At 54.6% G+C, this 19,157-nt stretch overlaps 1 protein-coding gene and 1 long non-coding RNA gene across 10 annotated transcripts; one reads left to right on the forward strand and one right to left on the reverse strand.

Moving 5' to 3' along the window:
- Positions 1-1,670: 1,670 nt before the first annotated feature.
- On the reverse strand, positions 1,671-15,341 carry ANO9 (anoctamin 9). Of its 5 annotated transcripts, none has more exons than XM_085063595.1 (24): positions 15,200-15,341; positions 11,463-11,528; positions 11,151-11,267; positions 10,786-10,922; positions 10,454-10,503; positions 10,161-10,219; positions 9,873-9,955; positions 9,048-9,182; positions 8,851-8,947; positions 8,501-8,561; positions 7,539-7,621; positions 7,168-7,272; positions 6,319-6,483; positions 6,203-6,239; positions 5,611-5,722; positions 5,379-5,436; positions 5,118-5,215; positions 4,812-4,978; positions 4,246-4,398; positions 3,861-4,008; positions 3,276-3,395; positions 3,084-3,177; positions 2,875-2,987; positions 1,671-2,344 (listed from the first exon to the last, which is right to left on the reverse strand). In XM_085063595.1, the coding sequence occupies exons 1-24, from the start codon at positions 15,203-15,205 to the stop codon at positions 2,317-2,319; spliced, it is 2,292 nt and encodes a 763-aa protein (XP_084919721.1). In that variant the 5' UTR covers positions 15,206-15,341; the 3' UTR covers positions 1,671-2,316. The 5 variants fall into 5 exon arrangements, with proteins under 5 accessions (XP_084919721.1, XP_084919719.1, XP_084919717.1 ...); XM_085063593.1 differs by having other exon boundaries at positions 11,463-11,531; XM_085063591.1 differs by lacking the exon at positions 15,200-15,341 and having other exon boundaries at positions 11,463-11,777.
- Positions 5,050-18,772, forward strand: LOC146437111 (uncharacterized). Of its 5 annotated transcripts, XR_014852810.1 has the most exons (11): positions 5,050-5,188; positions 5,619-5,709; positions 5,801-6,592; positions 6,866-7,037; positions 7,605-12,396; positions 12,708-13,115; positions 14,157-14,224; positions 15,338-15,514; positions 16,096-16,235; positions 16,794-16,958; positions 18,630-18,772. It is a non-coding gene; the product is annotated as an uncharacterized LOC146437111 (long non-coding RNA). The 5 variants fall into 5 exon arrangements; XR_014852809.1 differs by having other exon boundaries at positions 7,605-13,115; XR_014852813.1 differs by lacking the exon at positions 16,794-16,958 and having other exon boundaries at positions 7,605-13,115.
- Positions 18,773-19,157: the final 385 nt, after the last annotated feature.

Below are 19,157 nucleotides of genomic sequence, written 5' to 3' on the forward strand. Positions count from 1 at the left end.
GCCTGCCATCAGCCATGCCTGTGGGCATTGTGTGGTCTCCCGTTTGTTTCCTTCTCCTCCCTTTCCTTCTCTCCATGACTTTAGAGCCTTTTGCCAGATGGAGCTGGTACTGGAGGTGGGTGTTCCGGCTGGTGCTGGCTGTGGGGAGCTGGATCCAGCCGTGGCCACTGGTGGACAGCAGGTATCACCTGTGCTAATTACCATGGACGTGATTAGAGCCTCGGCACACCTCAGGCATGGATTTGGTCACAGCAGCATCAGCAGCCTCTGGACAAACACTGACCTGAGCTGCAAACGCATCAACCAGCACGTGATTTGAGGCCAAAAAGGGAACAAGAGTGCCATGGGCGTAGTGTATGTATTTACATAGAGTTTTTTTATATCTATCTATATTTATATAGATATATTTAATAATAATATATGCTATTTAATACTATATAAATCTATGTAGATATATATTGAATAACTGTATGTATATATACAGAAATAAACAGGTACAGGTCAAAAGTAGGTCTGTGGGCCTGTTCCCATGGAGAAACATCCTTTCTCTGACTCCTCGTTGTTTAGGATATAAGCTACCAGGGCTGTTGGCTTGTTGTAGGAGGGAGAGGGACAGAGGGAATCCCATTGGAGCTGTGGGAAGAATCCCCTGCTCCAGGGCCCCACAGCCACTGGCTCTGTGTGTTTGGGGTAGCAGGTGTTGGACCAGCCTTTCTGAGGGAGCTGCACTGCTGACCACTTGTCATGGACACTGTGATGCATCGGCTGCAAAATCCAGTGTAAACCTGTTGGATTTGTGGGATGGGAAGGATTACGTGGAACAAGCTCAGGTCCTGGGGATGTCAGGGGCATGAGGAAGCTTGGGAGCAAATCAGGAGCTGATAAGACCTCTTTTGTCCGTAAGGGTTATCCCTGTGGCTGATAAGTTAAATGGAGGAGTGGAGGTGGTTTTGGTCTCAGTGCTGGAATAAGACAACAAGCGTGAGGGCTCAGTAAACTCCTTTTCCTTCCCTTTGGAATTATTAGTGGCTTTAGTGGCTTTCCACACTGTTGGGTGGGAGGTTTTGAGGCTGAGTTAACCGTGGTGCCTTTCCCTGCAGTTCTGACTCGGGTGTGTCACCTCCAGGGCACAGCCCCCAGGAGCCACACCTTGGCAAGTGCCTGTGGTGGGACCCTCGTGGGACATGGGTGGCATCAGGGTGGTGTCCAGCCAGGTTGGGGTCACTACTTGTGGGAAAGGAGGGGCTGCCCCCCACTTCTGCCTCTGGATCCCCCATCAGAACCCCCTGAGCTGTGTCACCTGTCCAGCCCTGGGGTGTCACCCCATTCCTGCTGCAGACAAACCCTTTCTGTCTGGAGCGGGGGGGGGCAGCCAACAGTGGTGTCTGTAAAGGAAAAGGTGGGATAACCTTTATCATTTGAGGTTTGCTGTGTTTTTCCCATTTTCCCCAGATATTTCAATTATCCTGGCACATTTACCAGGCTGTGTTCTCACTGTGCATAGCCAAATCCTGGTGTCCCACCAGCCAGCTCCCACACAGCCTTTGGAGCTGACACTGCAGCTCCCACCTGCTGGGATTATCCCTGCTAAAACAAGGAAAGGTTTTAGGGGATGATTTGGGATGGCAGAGGAGGAAGGCAGGGGCAATGTCAGGCAGCAGGTGACAGTCTGTGTGTCCACGTGGGTGCTGTATTTATTTACCGATGGCTGGTGGCAGCTGAGCCAGGCACAACTGTCAGGACCCGGCTGAGCCTGAAGTGAAACACAGGATAACAACAGCATTTTCCCAACGTCCATGGAGACAGCAGGGGGGAGCTGCAGCCATGTGGGAGTCGTTCTGGGGAGCAGTGTGGTGAAAGAGGGACTCAAGTTCCCCAGCGGTGTGAGGGTGGGGAGATCAGGGGAGGCAGTGGAAAAAGAGGCCAAAGTGCAAAAAAAGGGCTGGAGAGGGAGCCTGGAAAGAGGTAAGTGGTGTTTTCCTGTGCTGAGGAAGTGAGTGAGGAGGACCCAGGTAATTTCCTGCAGCCCGGCAGCTGGGTGCTGCCCCTGGGTTTGTCCCCAGTGCCACAGCTCTGTCCCAGCCACTCCACGTGCTGGGGAGGCACATCCTGGCTCTGCCTCAGCGTCCTTCCTTCCCAAGTCAGAAAGCAGCCTGCTCCTGTGAAGCTGCTGTCTTGTCATTCCCAGCTCAAGTCCAGCTCGGTCCCAGATGGGACATGTGGCACCATGTCGTGGGGTTCATCTGGCAACCCTGGCACTGCCAGGCTGGGAAAGGGGCTCAAGTCCATGTTCTCCTTCTCCTTGGTGAGCAGTGGCTACACCTCTGTGGAGTATTCCATCATGCTGGGGAGAGAGGAGAGAGGCGTTGGGAAGAAAACTGTCAGAGCTGGGAAGTGTGGAAAAACACTGAGTGGAAACAGGGCCCTTTGCCAAAAATATATGGAGAAAGAATGACAGGCTGTTAGTGGGAAACCCCTGTTTGTGGAAAACCGCTCAGTCAATAGGAAGGCAGAGACAGAAAGCTGTGACAGTGTGGTGTTTCCTGAACTCCACTCTCTGCATCCATCGGGATCATGGGCAGCAGCTGGGACAGGGTGGCCATGGAGAGGGGTCAGGCTGAGCCCTTCCCAGAGCAGGGCTTCATCCATGTGGGACAGAAGCACTGGGGCAGCTACAATGGTTCTGTCTCCCACTGAAATACTTAACCCTTTCTCTGTAAACAAAGTTTAGGTGAAAAAACTGGGCAAAGTCCCTCCTTGGGCAAAATCACTTGTTTTAACTTAGAGCTTTTCTTTTTCTAAAGGAAAAGGGGCTATGGAGCAGTTTGATCCTGAAGCCTGGCAGCCCCTGGCACCTCCCAGGGCAACACTCACCTCAGTTCTTTACGGAGATTGGTGTGTTTTTTCCCCAGAAATTTATTCTTGACCTTCTGTGGGACGTCAGGGATGTACCAGGCTGCGATCAGCTTCACGCACAGAGCCACGTGCTGCAGGAAGCAAAGGCAGTCAGGGGTTCCCAGCCTGGAAATGAGGCATGGGTCCAACCCCTTTCCCAGCCCTCTCCTGCCTCCCTGGGCACTCACCTCGAAGAGGATGAGGAAGGCGAGCCGGGCTGCAAAGATGTGCCAGAACTGGACGGTGTAGGTGTAGTCATCAGTGTTCCGGTAATCCCGGTACCTGCAGTACAGCCCCGTCAGTGCCAGCCCCAGCCATGCCATTCCATTCCAGCCTGGATGTCACGGTGTGGGATGGGGGTGGCAGGAGCCTGCTCTTACCTGCACTCCTTGATCTGGTCCCCATCAAATTCCTGCAGCATGTCGGGCACGCTGGTGTGGGGCTCGAAGTCCTGGATGCGGAACACGGAGAGGCTGTTGTTGATGTAGCCGGTGGAGCAGCTGTGGAGAAGGACTGGGTTGAGTGCTGATTGTACCCTCCTGCTCTGGGGAAGCAGAACCCACCTGGGGCTCTCACTCCCCACTTTCACAAAGCCTGGCAGAAATGGAGGACTCTGAGGCTTCTGTGCAGTTGGAGTGAACTGAGTCAGTCAGCCAAGGCTTGGAGGAACAGGGGCAGGGCAAGAGAGAGCATGTGCTGGCATCCCGGGAATCCTGCAGATCTCCAATGTTCCATGTTGCCCTTTCCAGTCAGTTTACCCACCACAGGAATGACATGAGTGGGAGGCTGAAGATGATGCCATGTGGGAACATTCCCCTGCTCCCCCTTGCCCCCACCTCGCTTTGGGGGACAGCTCAGCTGCCTTGTGCCCCGGCAGGGGTGGCACTGAGGCAGGTGGGTAGAAGCCTGTGGGGACAGGGCTGTGGGGATGCTGTGGGAAGGGACTGTCCCAGGAATGAACTCACTCCATGCCAGTGCGGTTCTCCCTCGAGCAGGGGCTGTACATGTACTTGTAGACCTGCACAGGGATGAAGTCGGAGGTGATGGCGATCACCAGCCCATTCCCGATGACAGCCAGGATGCCGATGGCCTCCAGGACCTGCAGCCAGATCCCTGTGGGAGGGGAGCAGCCAGTGAGGTCCCTCTGCCAGCTCACTGCCACCATTCCAGCTCAGGAACAAGTTTGGCACGGCCAGGTCAAGGAAGGAGCCTCCAAGCTGCCCCTGAGCCTCTGGCAAGGTCTGAAGCAGCTTCTCCTTCCCCCACGAAGAGCCCATGGCTCTCCCTGCACTGTCCCATGGCCATGGGGTGCTCAGGGCCTCAGCCTGGGGCTGGCAGGACTCCCCTCACCGATGTCATTGGCCTTCCTGGGCACCATGCGCCGGTGCAGCCGCATCATCTTGATGGCATCCATGTGGATCTCGATGATGTTGTTGAGGAGGGCCAGCAGTGGAGCCAGGGGAAAGGCTGCCACGAAGATGGTGGTGAAGCTGTACTGGATCACTGTGGAGGGGAAAACACCAGGTGCTGGTGTGAAGCCGCCATAGAGGGGGTGTCCTGCACCGCCTGGGCTTGTGCTGCTTTGTGACTCGTGTCACAGGTTTGCAGGGGTGGAATGGGGACATAGCCACATCTTGAGGACCCCCAGCTCTCACAGGGCTGTCAGAGAGTGGGATCTGTGGGGATAGTTGAGCCAGCCAAGCACAGGGACACCCTGGGCCCTGGAAGTAGAGGAAGGTCCGAGGCAGGGCCCAAGGCCAGCACAGTTGCCTACTCTCTGTTTTGGGAATGATCTTGGTGTCCCAGGGCTCTCAGAGTTGGGCTGGGTGTGGAGCTGTGGCTCAGAGCTCTCCCCTACCTGCCTATGGGCTCCCCAGCCAAGGAGTGCACATGGATCTGCCTCCTGCCTCACGTACCCATCTCCAAGAACTCATTGAACAAACTGAAGACGTTGACCTCATTGAGCTCATAGTTCTTCAGCCACTGCCTTTTGCAGGGGTCCTCAGCCTCCTCCTCCTCTCCTAACATCATGCTTCTCTTCTTGGGGCGTTTATGCTTCTTCCGTAGGTGGTGGGATATCCAGCTGTAAGGGGAGAGAGCGGTTTGTGTGGCTGCCTGCAGAGAGCAGCAGGGCTGGGCTGATGCCAGGACATCCCTGGAGGAAGGGAAAAAGGAAAAAGAACAGGGTTCCTCGCTGGAAAATGTCAGTGTGGGAAGCTTACGGGATCAGATACTCCATGATGTTGCTGATGGTCTGCTTGAGCAGCATGATGATGCCCATCTGGATGAAGAGGTCAGTGATGCAGCCACTGGGGTGGCACTGGAGGGGACAACAAGACAGGGGTTGTGCCCTGCAAACAGGGTGGGTGGGCCCGAGGGACCCTTTGGCAGGTGCTATAGGAGAAAGCTGAGCTTCCCAGAGCCTCCCTGGCAGTAGGGAAAGGAAGAGGAGGAGCTGTTTGGGGGGTCAGAGCATGCCTCACCTCCTCCAGCCTCCAGCGGCCAGCGATACGCACGTAGTGCCCTGGGTGGCCATTGATCCTGAGCAAGGAAGCAACAGGGATACCCATGGGGTCATGGCCCTCCTCAGTCCCAAATGGGGTCCCTGTGCCTGGTGAGGAGGGTAGATGGGCTGGGCAGGGGTCTGTCCCTACACTCTGGGGAGAGTTGGGAACATCCATCCCAAACTCCAGCTGCCCTGTGTTCTCCACTCACCGTCCCAGGAAGAAGGCGATGTAGATGAGCGAGGAGAAGTTTGTGAAGAACTGGAAGGTGAAGATCTTCATGGTGAAGCTGTTCTCCCTCTGGGAGAAGGTACGTGGTTTCTCTAGGAAAGGGAGCAATGCCCAGGGGCTTGGTCACAGAGTGATGGGATTGCCCCACTCCCCTGTTTGTGCCACCACAGCTCTGAAGGTCGGAAGGGTGTCTCTGCCCCTCATGGAGCCTTCCCTGCCTTCCTCCTGAGCCCTTTGATGGAGATGAGTCCAGCCAAGCAGGGAGATCCCTCAGAGTCATGAGCAGAGGGAGAAGGGGCCTTAGAGCTGAGAGGAAATCCATGTTGGGAGCTCTCCGGGAGCTAGGGTGACTTCCTGCTTACACCACGTGTCAGCCCCCTATAGTGACTGTCCCTGCAAAGCTGGCTGTGGGACAGTCAGCTGGCAGCACATGGGCCACAGATGAGTGTGTGCTGGCCACCCTGGCTGGAGCTGACCTGCACTGCTGATGGGAGGGAAGGGAACAGCAGGCTGGCTGTGCTCAGGGACAAAGGGATGCCACAGGTGGGGGACAGACACGCCATTTCCCTTACCCAGGTCGCAGAGGAAGAGGGCCACCCAGCGGTTGACCTGCGGGACAGAGGGATACCATGAGCAAGGAGGTCTGGCCATGCAGAAATGCTGCCAGGCACCCCGTGTGGCTCCTCACCTTGGTCATGATGACGATGGTGACGTAGTGCAGCACGGCCCCTGTCATCACAGCCATGGTGTTGGCGTGCTCGCGCAGCAGCTCCAGGTGGCTCTGCGTGAACAGCGCCATGGCCACCACCCGGTAGATGACGAGTGCATGGGCGATGCCAATCAGCACCACGATCTGTGCAGAGGGAGAGGAGGAGTCAGGGGCCATGAAGGGCATGGGCTCCATCCCATGTGGCCTCAAAGGCAAAACAGTGCCCTTCCGTGGAGGCTGGCAGGTTCGTGAGGTGGGTGCAGTGATAGGACAAGGAGTAATGTGTACAAACTGGAAGAGGGGAAATTTAGGCTGCATGTTAGGAAGACATTCTTCCCTGTGAGGGTGGGGAGATACTGGAACAGGCTGCCCAGGCAGCTTGCAGATGTCCCAGCCCTGGCAGTGGTCAAGGCCAAGTGGGACAAGGCCTTGAGCGACCTGAGGTAGTGAGAGGTGTCCCTGCCTATGGCACAGGGGTTGGGACCAGATAAGGTCCCTTCCAACCCTTAACATTCTGTGATTCCAGGATTCAGTGTCTCCACCTGAACCAATCTCCACTGACCCATGGGATGAGGATGAGAGCATCAGGATTTGCCTCGTCCTGCCTTCTGTGTCACTGCTTTGATCCTTGCTGCAAGGGCAGAGCCTTCAGCCCATGTTCCCAAAGGGTGGGTGGCCCCTGCTGTCAGCACAATGAGGTGCCAGCATGAGGAAGTCCCAGGATCCTTGTGATGGGCATGGAACTGCCCTAAAATCCTGGTCTCTGCCTTTGCTCCTTTGGTCCATGTGCCCTTAAACCAAACCTTCCCATGGTCACCTGGCACATACCATCAGCAGAACCAAGATGAGGACAATGGTGCTGCGGAAGTAAGAGTGCTGGTACAGCCGGGGTTCGTGCTGCAAATTATTGATCAGCTCCAGAGCCAGCTCCTCCTTAAAAAAAAAAAAAAAAAAAAAAAAAATTAAAATTAAAATGGGAAATAGAGGACCCGGCAGTGCTTTGTGCCCCTTGTGCCAATGGACATATGGGATGAGCAGTGCTGCAAAAGGACAAGGGTGAGCACCCAACCCACAACAGTGTGGCCAATCCTGACTGAGTTCTGTCTGGGCAAGGGACTGCTCTGACATGTCTTTTCTAGGTCAGGGTGGTTTCCTGCCCTGAAAAGGGAAGCACCAAGCAGGAAAAATGATGTCCTCACCTCTTCCTCATCCCACCCGTACAGGTCCCAGTCAGTGACCACAGTGGCTCTCTCCCTCTTCCACAGCTCCAGGAACACAGTGGCTGGATTGGGAAGGAGAAAGAGCAGTGACACTCAGGGATGGCTCTGAAAGCCACCCCTCTGTCCGCCAGAGAGTCACATCACATCCAACCTGATGGCAAACCAGCCCAGACAGCCCTTGGCCCATGAAGGACAGGCAATCCTCTCTGCACCTCGGTGACCTGAAAGGATCCCAGACAGGCAGCAGTGAGGGAACGGGGATGGTGCAGGTGAGCTTTTACTGGCAGTCAGGCCTGTTCTAATGTCTGTAGGAATTTGGGACAAGTCACTTTTCAGGTGGAATGGGTGTCTCACTTCGCACCCTGGCAAGGCTACACCTCTCCAATTCCAAGCACCCCTTCTGTTAATTGGACTGACCCCCTGAGCATGTCCCTGTGTAACCCAGCCCATGGACACACTCAGGACCGCGCCGTGGCTTTGCAGGTGGGACACTCGGCCCACTCCTGAGGTGGCTGGTAAAGAAAAGGGGTGCAGAAAAGCCAGATGAGTGTGTAACTAAGGCGGTGATGGGATCCCATCATCCCACAGCAAGTAACAGGCTGGGCAGCGATTTGGAAAGGAGGCGGGGTGGAGGAGGAGTCTGGAGGCCCCTCCTTCTTGTGGCCACTAATGGGCAGCTGCTGGAAAACTGCTGGGTGCTTTGGGGGAGGCTGTGGTGAGCGGAAGCTTCAGGTAGGACAGGTAAGGAATATTTGGGGAACTGGAGGATATCACCAGGTTGATTTTTTCTCTTGCTGTGTCTGGAAGGGTCTGTGTGAAGGCCCTGGAAGCGGAGGAGATATAAAACCCCCCAAAGGGTGAAGCTATGTTGGTGTCCCATTTTCCACTTTCTGCTCCCTCTCCCAGCTGTGTGTGCTGGGCACTCAGACATGGACACCTACCCCAGATGGCCATGAATATGGCAAACACTACTGTGGCCTCGTTGTCAATCATGTGAGTGACCTGGAAGAGATGAAGGAAGAGTGTGATGGGGCACTGGGATGCAGGGGCTCTGGCACCTCGGGGTCCCTTGCTGGCAGGGTGGAGTCCTGAGACAGGTAAAGGTGCTACAGGAGGTCAAAATGCAGGAAGGTGATGGACACTGGGGTTTGTTACTTGTAAAATATTCATTGATGGTGATGGAGACTGGGATTTGGGGTGGTGTTTCTTTCTAGGGGTGTGAGAGCAGCACAAGCTGGGAATGTTTCCCCATCCTTTACCTTGAGCCAGCCTTGGGGAGAAGGTTCCCTACCTTGGCATAGGTGCAGGTGTCGGAGAGGACCCAGAATGGGCACTTCTGGTCGCAGAGCGGGCACATGATGGTGGTGTTGGCGTCACAGATCTCCTTGCTGGAGAGAAAGGAGGAGGGAAGCCAAGGGGGATAAGGGTGCCTCAGAGCCACCTGCAGAGCTGAACGGGATGTGCATTTGACATTCCCAAGGGCCTTACCTCACCTGGCTGGAACTGAAAACAGTAGTCCCAGCCACGACGGTTACCAGCCCAGCCAAGGCAGCAAAAACCAGCAGGTAGGTGTACCAGCCCAGCCAGGCAAAGTATAAGGCCACCTTCTCTCCAAAATAGCACCTAGGAGGAAAGGTGAGGTGAGTGTTGTGGCCAGAGAAGAGATAAGGTTTTGGGATGCCATGGTGGCAGTATTGCAGTTCCTACGATGTGGGGAACAGGCTGGAGTCATGGATAAGAAATGATCAACTGACTGAGGCACTGGGAGCCCTGTATCCCACAGGAATTAACTTTGTGCCAGGTGTCAAAGGTGAATCTCTATTTTAAGATTCCCCTCTCTACCAGAGTCTACTGGCAGGTTTATGAAGTAACACATTCTTTTTGCCCTCCTGCCCCTGCCCATGGAGTTAGTTTTCAAAAACAAGAGCCGTGCTCTTTCGTGGGATTTCATGTGGTTGTAGGAGCCCCATGTTGCCTTTACTGCCCCGAGTTCAGCCTCGGGCTGGGTGTGCAGCACTGGTGCTCCATTCCCACCACTCCTGCCTTCTGAAGGTGGCTGAAAACCAAACAAGTTCATTAAAATCCCCACAGACGCAGGGATTGTTTCATGCTGCAGGATTAGCAGATGGAGCTCGGAGCCACAGGGATAACCCTCAGGCTAAGAGCTTTGGAAGCTGCAGAAGCAGCCCAGTGCTTGTGAGAAGAGCCAGCCTCAAACGAATGACTTTTAGACAATGCAGGAGCCTGGCAAAGGGCATTGAGCTCTCTGTGTTTCAGGTGGTTTGAATGATCTGCCTCTTGTGCCTGTGTTACCTGATCTTCTCAATTGGCTGTTGCTTAAACATAACTCTCCAGCGAGCCCACTTCTCCTTTAGGAATTCCCTTACCTCTTCTTTCTGGAAAGCAGAGAAGTTGGTTGGATGCAGGAGTGCCAGGGCACCCTTAATACCCCAGGCTCCGAGCCAGCTGCCAGGAGCATTGCTGTGCCCTTCAGCCAGTGAGCTCTTGGTGCAGCTCCAGTCATCCACAGGTTCCCCCACCAAGTCCTGCTCCTCCATCTCTCCTGGCTTTTCCTCCCAAGCACTGTGTGCTCGGCCTCACCTCGTGCAGGGGAAAGGCTGCCTCAAACACCTTCTTCTTCATCAGGTCACGCAGCTTCTCTGGGAGCAGAGCAGAAGGGAGAGGGTTAGGCTTAGGGATTTAGGGAGAGGGAGCAGAGGAACCTCTGGTTTTTGCAGCCTCTGGATGCAGCAACAAATTGACTTGTGTGAGCTCCTCCCTCTTCTATCCTCCCCAGGATGGCAAGGCAGTGGGGATGCCAGTCCCCACCATGTGGTGGGATTTTTTGGGCAGATGGCGGCTGAGCATCACCCCTGTGATCCCTGTTCCCTTACCTAAGTCAGACGTCACAGTGTTCTGCAGGATGAAGTGCACAATCCGTATCCTGAGCAATGAGAAAATCTGGTTAAAGGCTGCTCTGGGATACAGACTAGTGTTGTGTGGCTCAGGAAAACAGGACAGAGAAGGGAGAAGGTGTGCACTAAAATCTAGGGAAGCGAGGTGGGGAGAAATGTGGGCAGTGAGAAGCCGTCAGCTTTGCACGTGGGAGGTGAAGGAAGGTTCTGTGGAAAATGAAAAGCTGTCACAGCTGTGAACTGAGCTGGAAAATGGGTGCTGGTGTGGAGAACAGTGAGTGCAGGATGCTGCAAATTAGCTCAGCACACACCTGGTGGTGACTGGGACATCGTGGTGGGTATTGGAGTTTTGCTGCCTGGTGTCAGGGTTCCTCAGGAGACACTGGTATTTCCGGAAGATGTGCTGTGGGGCACGGACTCCATAAAAGAGCTTCGTGTCCTCAATTTTCTGGTGAGGGGAAGAGAAGGGCTGTTAAAACAGGGCCAGAACTGGAAGGGCTGGGCACTATGGGAGTCCTGGGCCTGGGGTCTCTCTCCTCTGATTGAGGAAGTGGGTTATTTTGCAGCTCTGATATGGTGAACAGCTCAATGGCCCAGGCTTCTCCCATTTTCTGGGATGCAGGAGTCCACAAGGTAGGCCAAGTATCTGCTGCCTTTTCCTTCCACGGCCCCTCACCTTGATGGTGAAGCCCTTCTTGCTCAGCTCATCCAGGAACTTCTTCCTCTTGATCTCCTTCTCGCTGCCCATTTCGTGGATGTCACTCACCAGGACAAAATCCCACTTCTCTTCATTCTGCCCACAAAACCACCAGGAAGTTATTAGGGATGGAAAGCTGAGAGCTCTCCCTCCCAGCTCCAGCTTCCCGGAGGTTTGGACCCTCATCGTGGCTGTGTGGAGGGGAACTGGGAATGAGCAGGAGAAATGGGGATTTGTCCCTTTTCTGAGCTGGGCTGGACTCGCTGCAGGTGCAGAAGGAGCAAAGCTTACCGGGGAGGCAAAGGGGTCCGTGTCCTCAACAGGAAATTCCCTCCAAGGAGTCAACAGGATTTCGTCCTGCTGAAAAGAAAACCAGTGAAGGGAAGGCTTCAGCAGGCTCCCTGGGAGATCACATGTTTTCCTCTTCCAGCAGCCTTGAAGGGATGCCCAGAGAGAAAGGTAGGAGCTGGCTTGTGTGAAAGTTTCTCCCACATGCTCCTGATCACCAGTCTGGGGTCTTGCCGAGCCAGCCAGGAATTTGTGTTTTGGGATGCTGGAGGGCTGGCTGCTGTGGGAGAGTGTGCAGCCTCCTCTAGAACTCGTCATGCCCAATGGTGCCCTGGGGCTGTGAGTGACCTGAAAAAACCTCCCTCAGCTCTTTCACCTGATGCCCTGACATTTGTACTGGGAAAGTGTTCACCCTTCACCCTCTCTCTCCATGCTACAGTGGATTTTACAGGCTTTAATCAGCCTTTTTCATTTGTCAGTTCCTATCAGATAGGGCACTGTTGGCTTTTTGGGGAGGGTGGAGAAAGTAGTTTTAAATCCTGGTGTAGAGTGGACACTTGGAGGCTGGCACAACCCTGCAGGAAAGCAGGTGAAAAAAGTTGTTGGAAAACATGGTGAATGCCTCAGGCTGCAGCCAAGGGACAGAGAGGGGAGGATGAGCTGTTCATCATGGAATCAGAATATCTCAGTTTGGAAGGAACTCACAAGGATAATTGAATTCAGCTCCTGGCTCTGCAGAGGACCACCCCAAGCATCCATGTGCATAAGAGTGTTGTCCAAACACTCCTTGAACTCTGGCTTTTCCCTGTTCCCCTCCTGTGTGTCAGTGGCTCTGGAGAGAACGGCTGTGCAGGGGCCAAGGCAGCTCCCACCTTCCTGGTTACAGGGAATTACACTCAGACACCCAAGGATGCAGCTCTGGAAGAGCACACAGCAGGTAATCATGGAATGGTTTGTGTTGGAAGGAATCTTCAAGCCCATCCAGTTTCACCCCCTGCCATGGGTGGGAACACCTTTCTCTGGACCAGGTTGTTCCAAGCCTTGTCCAGCCTGGTGTTGGACACTCCAGGGAGGGGGCAGCCACAGCATCCCTGAGCATCCTGTGCCAGGGCCTCATCAGTCCCACAGGGAAGGATTTCTTCCCAATATCCCATCTAACCCTCCTCTCCTTCAGCTTAAGCCATCAGCTGCCCTTGTGGGGGCTTTTTCCACCCTTTGATGTGACTCGTGGTGTGTCCCCACAAACAGTTACGCCGCTGTTCCCGAGGGCAGGTGATGCAGCGCAGCAGCGGGAAGGAACTGCCAGGGATGGGAATATTGTCAGTTGGTGTCACCAGAGACACTGTGACCTGAGAGAGTGGCCAGCCAGACGAGTTCCTCCAGCTGTAATCTCAGCAGCAGAACTGTGGTGGTGCAACTGTGCCCTGATGTAAGTTTTGGATCCCGAGCTTTCACTGGAGAATGAGGCCATGGGAACAGAGAGGCCGGGATGAGGAAAGGCTGCAATGTTCTGCCAGATCCTGGCTCACGTGGATCAGCCAAAGCACAAGAGCCATGAGGAGACTGATTGACAGGAAGGAGAAGTGGGAAGGCTTGAGAAGAGGGATGGTCTCCCCCAGAGGCGCTGTTGGATCCAGAACTTCTCTTGGATAAAAGGTATCCAGTTTATGGCAAGAGGCAGAGGGGGAGCTACGGTGTTGTCATCTGCTCTAACCAGGTTTGGGAGACAGGATTGGGTGCAGCAATTCCCAGTATCCCTGTCTGAGCCTCTCTCTGAGCACAGGAGGGGGAGTGGGGGCATCTCTGGGCTCTGCCCCACTGCCATTGCTCTGATGCTGGCACAGGTCTGGCCTGGCACAGCTCTCCACTGTCATGTTGGCTCATTCCTGCCTGGCTGGTTTCTCTCAGCCTCCATGTGCACCAGCCTTATCCTGCAGCAATTCCCTGTCAGCGCCTCCTGTGATCATGGGATGTGGAGGGGAAGCCATCCTTTGGGTATGGGGAAGTTTTGGGGTGTTCCTAATGCCACCTTGGCATACTTTTCCTGCTGCTGCTGACCCTAGTGGAGCTTAAGATGAGCTGAAGGGACCTCCTGTTCCATCCTTGCTCCCAGCTCCAACACCTGCAGGCATGGTTCTGATTAGGAGTCAGAGCATCCCAGCCAGCACATCCACTTCCTTGGGAAGAGGCTGAGAGGTTACCAAGGTGGATGCACAAATGGGATGTTGGATTCATCCCAGTGGCTGCTTTAAGCCCCGGTTGTTCGGGCAGCTGTGCAGGTGCCCAGCCTGTTTTTGGGGCCATATGGAGTGTGTATGGAATCCCAGAATCCCTGAATGGCTTGGGTGGAAGGGACCTTAAAGCCTGTTCTCTTCCACCCCCCTGCCATGGGCAGGGACACCTTCCATTGGCCCAGGTGCTCCAAGCCCTGTCCAGCCTGGCCTTGGACACTTCCAGGGATCCAGGGGCAGCCACAGCTTCTATGGGTAACCTGTGCCAGGGCCTCCCCACCCTAAAAGGGAAGGATTTCTTCCCAATATCCCATCTAACTCTGCTCTCTGACAGTTTGAAGCCATTCCCCCTTGTCCTGTCACTGCAGTTCCTGGTGGGAAGGCAGGGATGTGTGGGCAGGGACAGTCACAGAGGGCAGGGACTTTGGATCACTGTTACTCTCACACCTAAATATTTTTTTCCCAGGAATTAGGGCTGCTGTCTGACGGTGGCTGCTGTGCTCTGGCCTCACAAGGCAGTGGGATCAGGTGCAGGTAAGGCCACCTGGGCTCTGCAGTGGTTATACGGACCCTGGACTCTCTCCCTGCTCTTGGGAAGGACAGTTTCAGTTTCACGCCTTCCGGCCCTGTGGTCGGAAACAGGATGTGGAGGTGTCACTGTGCAAAGGTGTAGGAGAAGTGACTAGCACAATGGGAAGCAGAAATTTCCATGCTGAAAAGGGCTTCCGTGCCTCCAGGTGCATCATTGGTCCTTGTGGCCTTGTCACAGGCTGGGTAACCGACTGCCCTGCGTGTTCCTTCTGGGAAATGGCCACAGGCACCATTGGGCTGGAAGCAGAGTCACCCATGTGAGTAACTCAGGAAAAGGGCCTGGATAGGATCTGGCATCCTTGTTTTCCTTTCCAGTCATGGATTGGTGTGAGGTTGGGTGGTTCCCATCACCCACACTGAGATGATCAAATTGCTCTTATCTCCAGGATGTTTCTTACACAGCTTCCCTTGGAGCACTTCCACCTTAGCCCGTGGCTTCCTGAGAGGTTGGACAGCCTTTGCTTGGACAGGCAGACCTGTACCTTTACTACTGTCCCAATCTTGGAGAGTTTGCCTGTTTTTTTCCAGGAAAAAAATCACATCTTTTCTTCCAAGTTAGAGAAAAAAAAGATCACAGCTGGATTCCAGGTGCTCCTGGAGCACCTGGGGCTGTCACCTCTGCTGTGCTCATTCCTAGGTTTACATAAGCTCCATCCATACCATCCTTCTCTGATCCATGTTCTGGCACTTCTGAACTCTGGTACCAACGTGTGGGGCCAGTGTGACCCCACTGCACCTTGGGATGGTGCATGGGACCGAGAGCATATCCCACTTCCCCATCACACACTTGTGGTAGGAATTTCTTACATTAAAGGCCAAAAGTAGATGAGTGGTAGAGATTGGAGATTAGTATTTCCCCGTGCTCAGAGGTGCTGAAAAGCAGCATCCTGGGAATATCAGGGCGGTTTCTTTTCCTACCTGCATGGTGAAGCGGAGAGCCTTCCTTGGTGTCCCTCTCTCCCACAGCCCCTCGGGGCAGATCCCTAAGGAGCAGGCTGGACGGCAGGATGGGCTGGAGGCTCCTGGGCTCTCTCACCGTGGGGTTTCTTTCCCCAGCTCCTTCGCCTGAGGTCTCATGTGAGCCAAGCAGCGCCTTGACTTCCGTGTGGGACTCGTGCCTGCCTTGGGAGGGAGCTGCCTCTGCCTGGCAGTGGGCAGATATCGGGAGGAGGCGAGGGATCTGCCCTTCACCCTCGCCCAGAGGAGTGGCAAGCCCAGAACCGCCCAGTGCAGGTAACAGTGCCGAGCTCCTGCCAACCCCAGGGCTCTGCCACCCTCCGCTTCCCCCTCTGCCCCTTGCAGTGCCACTGCCGTGTGCCATACCCTGTGACATCCCCGAGAGGTGCCATAAACTGGCCAAAAGAAGCTATTAGCAAAAGCTCTGGAAAGCTCGAGAAATCTCTTGACGCCTCACTGGTCGGTAAAACAGCTGTGGAAGTCATGTGCTGTTTTCCTCCCATGTGTAATAGTGCTGTACAGCCTGGCCTTGAACACTTCCACAGCTTCTCTGGGCGACCTGTGCCAGGGCCTCTGCACCATCACAGGGAAGCATTTCTTCCCGATATCCCACCTAACACTGCCCTCTGGCTGTGGGAAGCCATTCCCCCTTGTCCTGCCACTCCCAGCCCTTGTCCAAAGCCCCTCTCCAGCTTCCTTGCAGGCTCTCTTCAGGTACTGGAAGGGACAGGCAGGTTACCCCGAAGCCTTCTTACCTCCAGGCTGAACAATCGCAATTCTCTCAGCCTTTCCTCATGGCAGAGCTGCTCTATTCCTCTGATCAACTTGGTGTTCCTCTTCTGGACTCTCTCCAACAGGTCCATGTCCTTCCTGTGCTGGGAACCATGGAGCTGGATGCAGCACTTCAGGTGGGGTCTCAACTGAGCAGAGCAGAGGGGAAGAATCACCTCCCTTCTGGACCTGTGGCTTGGAACAGGGAATTACTCTTATTACAAAAGTGAGTGAAAATGTTATCTGTAAGCCATGTCTTGCCTTATACTTGTTTTCTGGGGGGGTTGTTGCTTTAATTTACAAATAAGAAGAGAATTTCCTGGGAATAACAGGAGGGCCAATAACTGCTCTGGATTCCCACGTGCCCTTCAACAGCTTTCCTGTGGGCTGCTATAAAATAAACTAAGTCCTGGGGTGTGGTAATCCAGCTGTGTCCTGCTAGGAAAGGCAGCAGTCATTTCCAGAGTGGTGCTCCCAGTCAAGCCACCATCGCCCTGTGGCTTTGCCAAGTGCCTTGAACAGGTGCCAAACCAGACCTGGGGATGGATTATTAGGGGAAAAAAAAAGAGCTGTCTTCCCAATGTCCTGCTGTGTGTGAAACCAAGGTGTGGGCAGACCTTTAGCCTTCCAGGGGTGATCCACAGGCTGAGAGCAGAGAACAGGCTTTATCCCTGGGTGTGGGACTGTGTGTGTTTACCTGGAGAGAGTGAAGCCCTGTCAGGTGGTGCTTTCTACCAGACAGCAGAGCAAAGGCCGTTGCAATGGGAGCGCTGTTGTGTTCCAGGGAAATGGGATTACCTGTGGGAGGAACAGCTGTGGTGCTCCTCCCGTGCTCCTGCTTCTCCCTCCTGAGAAAGGCTGGGAGCATCCAGCTCTCCAGACAGCCCAGGAGTTCATGCACCCAGCAGCAGTCCTGAAATCCCATGGGCGTCACCAGCCAGTGGGTAAGGTGAGTCTGTGCATGCAGGTTGGCTTTGTCCGAGCTAAACTGAGCCCCTGCAGCATCTCTCATGGTACTCATGCTGCTCCTGTTTAGGAGGAATCTGGCTTTGCCTGTTCAGGGTTTAGCTGCTTTTGCAATGAGGCAGGTGAGCAGGTTGACGCTGTCCCTTTTCCAATGCTTCCCTCCCCTCCTGCATTTGCTGGTCTTGGGTGACAGGGACTGAGGACGGCAGGAGGACAAGCTGAAAGTGGGGACGGAGGTGTTTCACCTCCCAGGCTGTTGTGAAAAGTCCACTTGAGACAGGAGGTGGTGTGGAGCTCTGGGTCGCACCTGTGCCAAGGAATTGCAGCCACACAAACCCTGTGTGAACAGGGATAGTTATTTGGGATACGATTGGCTCCGTGGCTGCTGGGGCTGGTCACACACCCGACCCCACTGGACTCCAGCTGCCGTGGAGTGTGTTGGCAGGGAAGTTCACACACACTGAGTGTGTTGGCAGGGAAGTTCCAGGAGCACTCCCTGACCTGTTGGTCCTGGCTGGATATGGAGATAATAATTCCCATTGGAGGAGACCGCTGAAGGCTTTTGTGTGTAAACCACTGTGGCTGGATAGACAGACGAGGCTGCCTGTCCACCCCACCTGGCAGCAATGCTTTTGGACAGGGAGCTCCTCTTCCGAGGGTGCAAAGGCACTGATTCAGGATGGTGCTAAAACAGCAGCAGATGTCTGCACTTTCTTGTAAAATGGGGGTGTTTTCACCTCAAAATGGGTCTGTTTGGATCCATGGGTATCCCTGGAACTACAGTCGGTACATTAGAGCAGAGGATGTGGTTTGGGATGAAGCCCTGCTTGTAATCAAAGCACTGGGTGTTCATTCCAAGCGGGGAAGACTTAGACTGGATATTAGGAAAAGGTTCTTTCCCCGGAGGGTGGCTGGGCAGTGAATAGGCTCCCTAGGGAATGGTCAAGGCCCTAAGGCTGCCGGAGCCCCAGGAGTGTTTGGACAATGCTCTCAGGCACGGGATGGGATTGTTGGGGTGTCCTGTGCAGGGCCAGGAGTTCGACTGGCGGATCCTTATGGATCCCTTCCAACTCAGGATATTCTGTTATCTCTTGGAACAAGGTGAGTGCCTCCAGCTCTCATAAAGCATCGTGGGATGTGCAGGAGAGACTGTTTTGGGCAGGGGGGTGGAGGGCAGGGGAGGGGATTGTGCAGCAGCCAAAAATGTCCTTTCGATATCCCAGAACTGTGTTTTGCCCGCTCCTCGCCCGGCTCGCTGCTGCCCTCCTGTGGCCAGCTCCGTCATTCCAGAGAGTCCAAGAATCCTGGCGTGGTTGCGATTGGAAGGGCATTAAAGCCTGGCCAGCGATACCCCCTGCCATTGGCAGGGACACCTGCCACTATCCCAGGTTGTTCCAAGCCTTGTCCAGCCTGGCCTTGGACATTTCCAGGGATCCAGGGGCAGCCACAACTTCTCTGCGCAACGTGTGCCAGGGCCTCCCCACCCTCACAGTGAAGGATTTCTTCCCCATATCCCATCTAACCCTGCTCTCTTCCAGTATTCCATAGAACTATGGAATAGCTTGGGTCCAAAGGGACCTTTAAAGGTCATTCTGAATATTTGCAGTCCTGTAAATGTTTCCTCTAATCTCTTTCCCTTTCTCTGCTCCCGCAGACTCTGCCTTCTCTCCATGAAGCATTCCTGGTGCTTGCTGCCACACCAGGATCTTTCCAGAAGGCCAGAGCTCCCTGCCTGCTGTCCAGGATCGGCATGGCACATTCCAGACGAGGAGCCTGACCATGGTAATTTGGGAAGGGTTGAGGAATTTTACGATTCTTCAAATCCGAGGGCACAGGGGCGCTCAGCGCCCTGCAGGCACTCCCAGTTCTCCGGGTGGGAACAAAAACCTTTGCCAAGCAAAACACATTTTTATTTTGCCAGCAAAAAACACAGATATTTAACATTCCGCCGCACAAAGATGTGGGAATCGGGACGGCGACGGCATCAGGGATGGGACTAACTGGAATCCCCATCGTGGGGTGTTTAAGAGCAGCACGGCGGCCTGGCCAAGGACACTTTTCCCCGCACAGTTCCGGTGAGTGTGTGCAGAACGAAGGCATTTTGTGTCATTGTCGTTCTTCGGTTGCCGTGAGGGGCGGCGGAGGGCGCCGCCTGGCGGTCGCGCGCCGGGATCGGGGGAGG

Source organism: Lichenostomus cassidix, chromosome 5, assembly GCF_008360975.1.
Source record: "Lichenostomus cassidix isolate B80296 chromosome 5, HeHo_3.0, whole genome shotgun sequence".
NCBI lineage: Eukaryota > Metazoa > Chordata > Aves > Passeriformes > Meliphagidae > Lichenostomus > Lichenostomus cassidix.

What these genes read in the sequence shown, in the direction of transcription:
- ANO9 (XM_085063591.1), bottom strand. Translation starts at nt 11,777, where the DNA reads ATGACGAGTTCTAGAGGAGGCTGCACACTCTCCCACAGCAGCCAGCCC. An exon ending in CAGCCTTTCCCCTGCACGAG is followed by an intron (nt 9,956 to 10,160) that starts GTGAGGCCGAGC and finishes TCTGCTTTCCAG; the next exon opens with AAAGAAGAGGTAAGGGAATT. An exon ending in ACACCTGCACCTATGCCAAG is followed by an intron (nt 8,562 to 8,850) that starts GTAGGGAACCTT and finishes CATCTCTTCCAG; the next exon opens with GTCACTCACATGATTGACAA.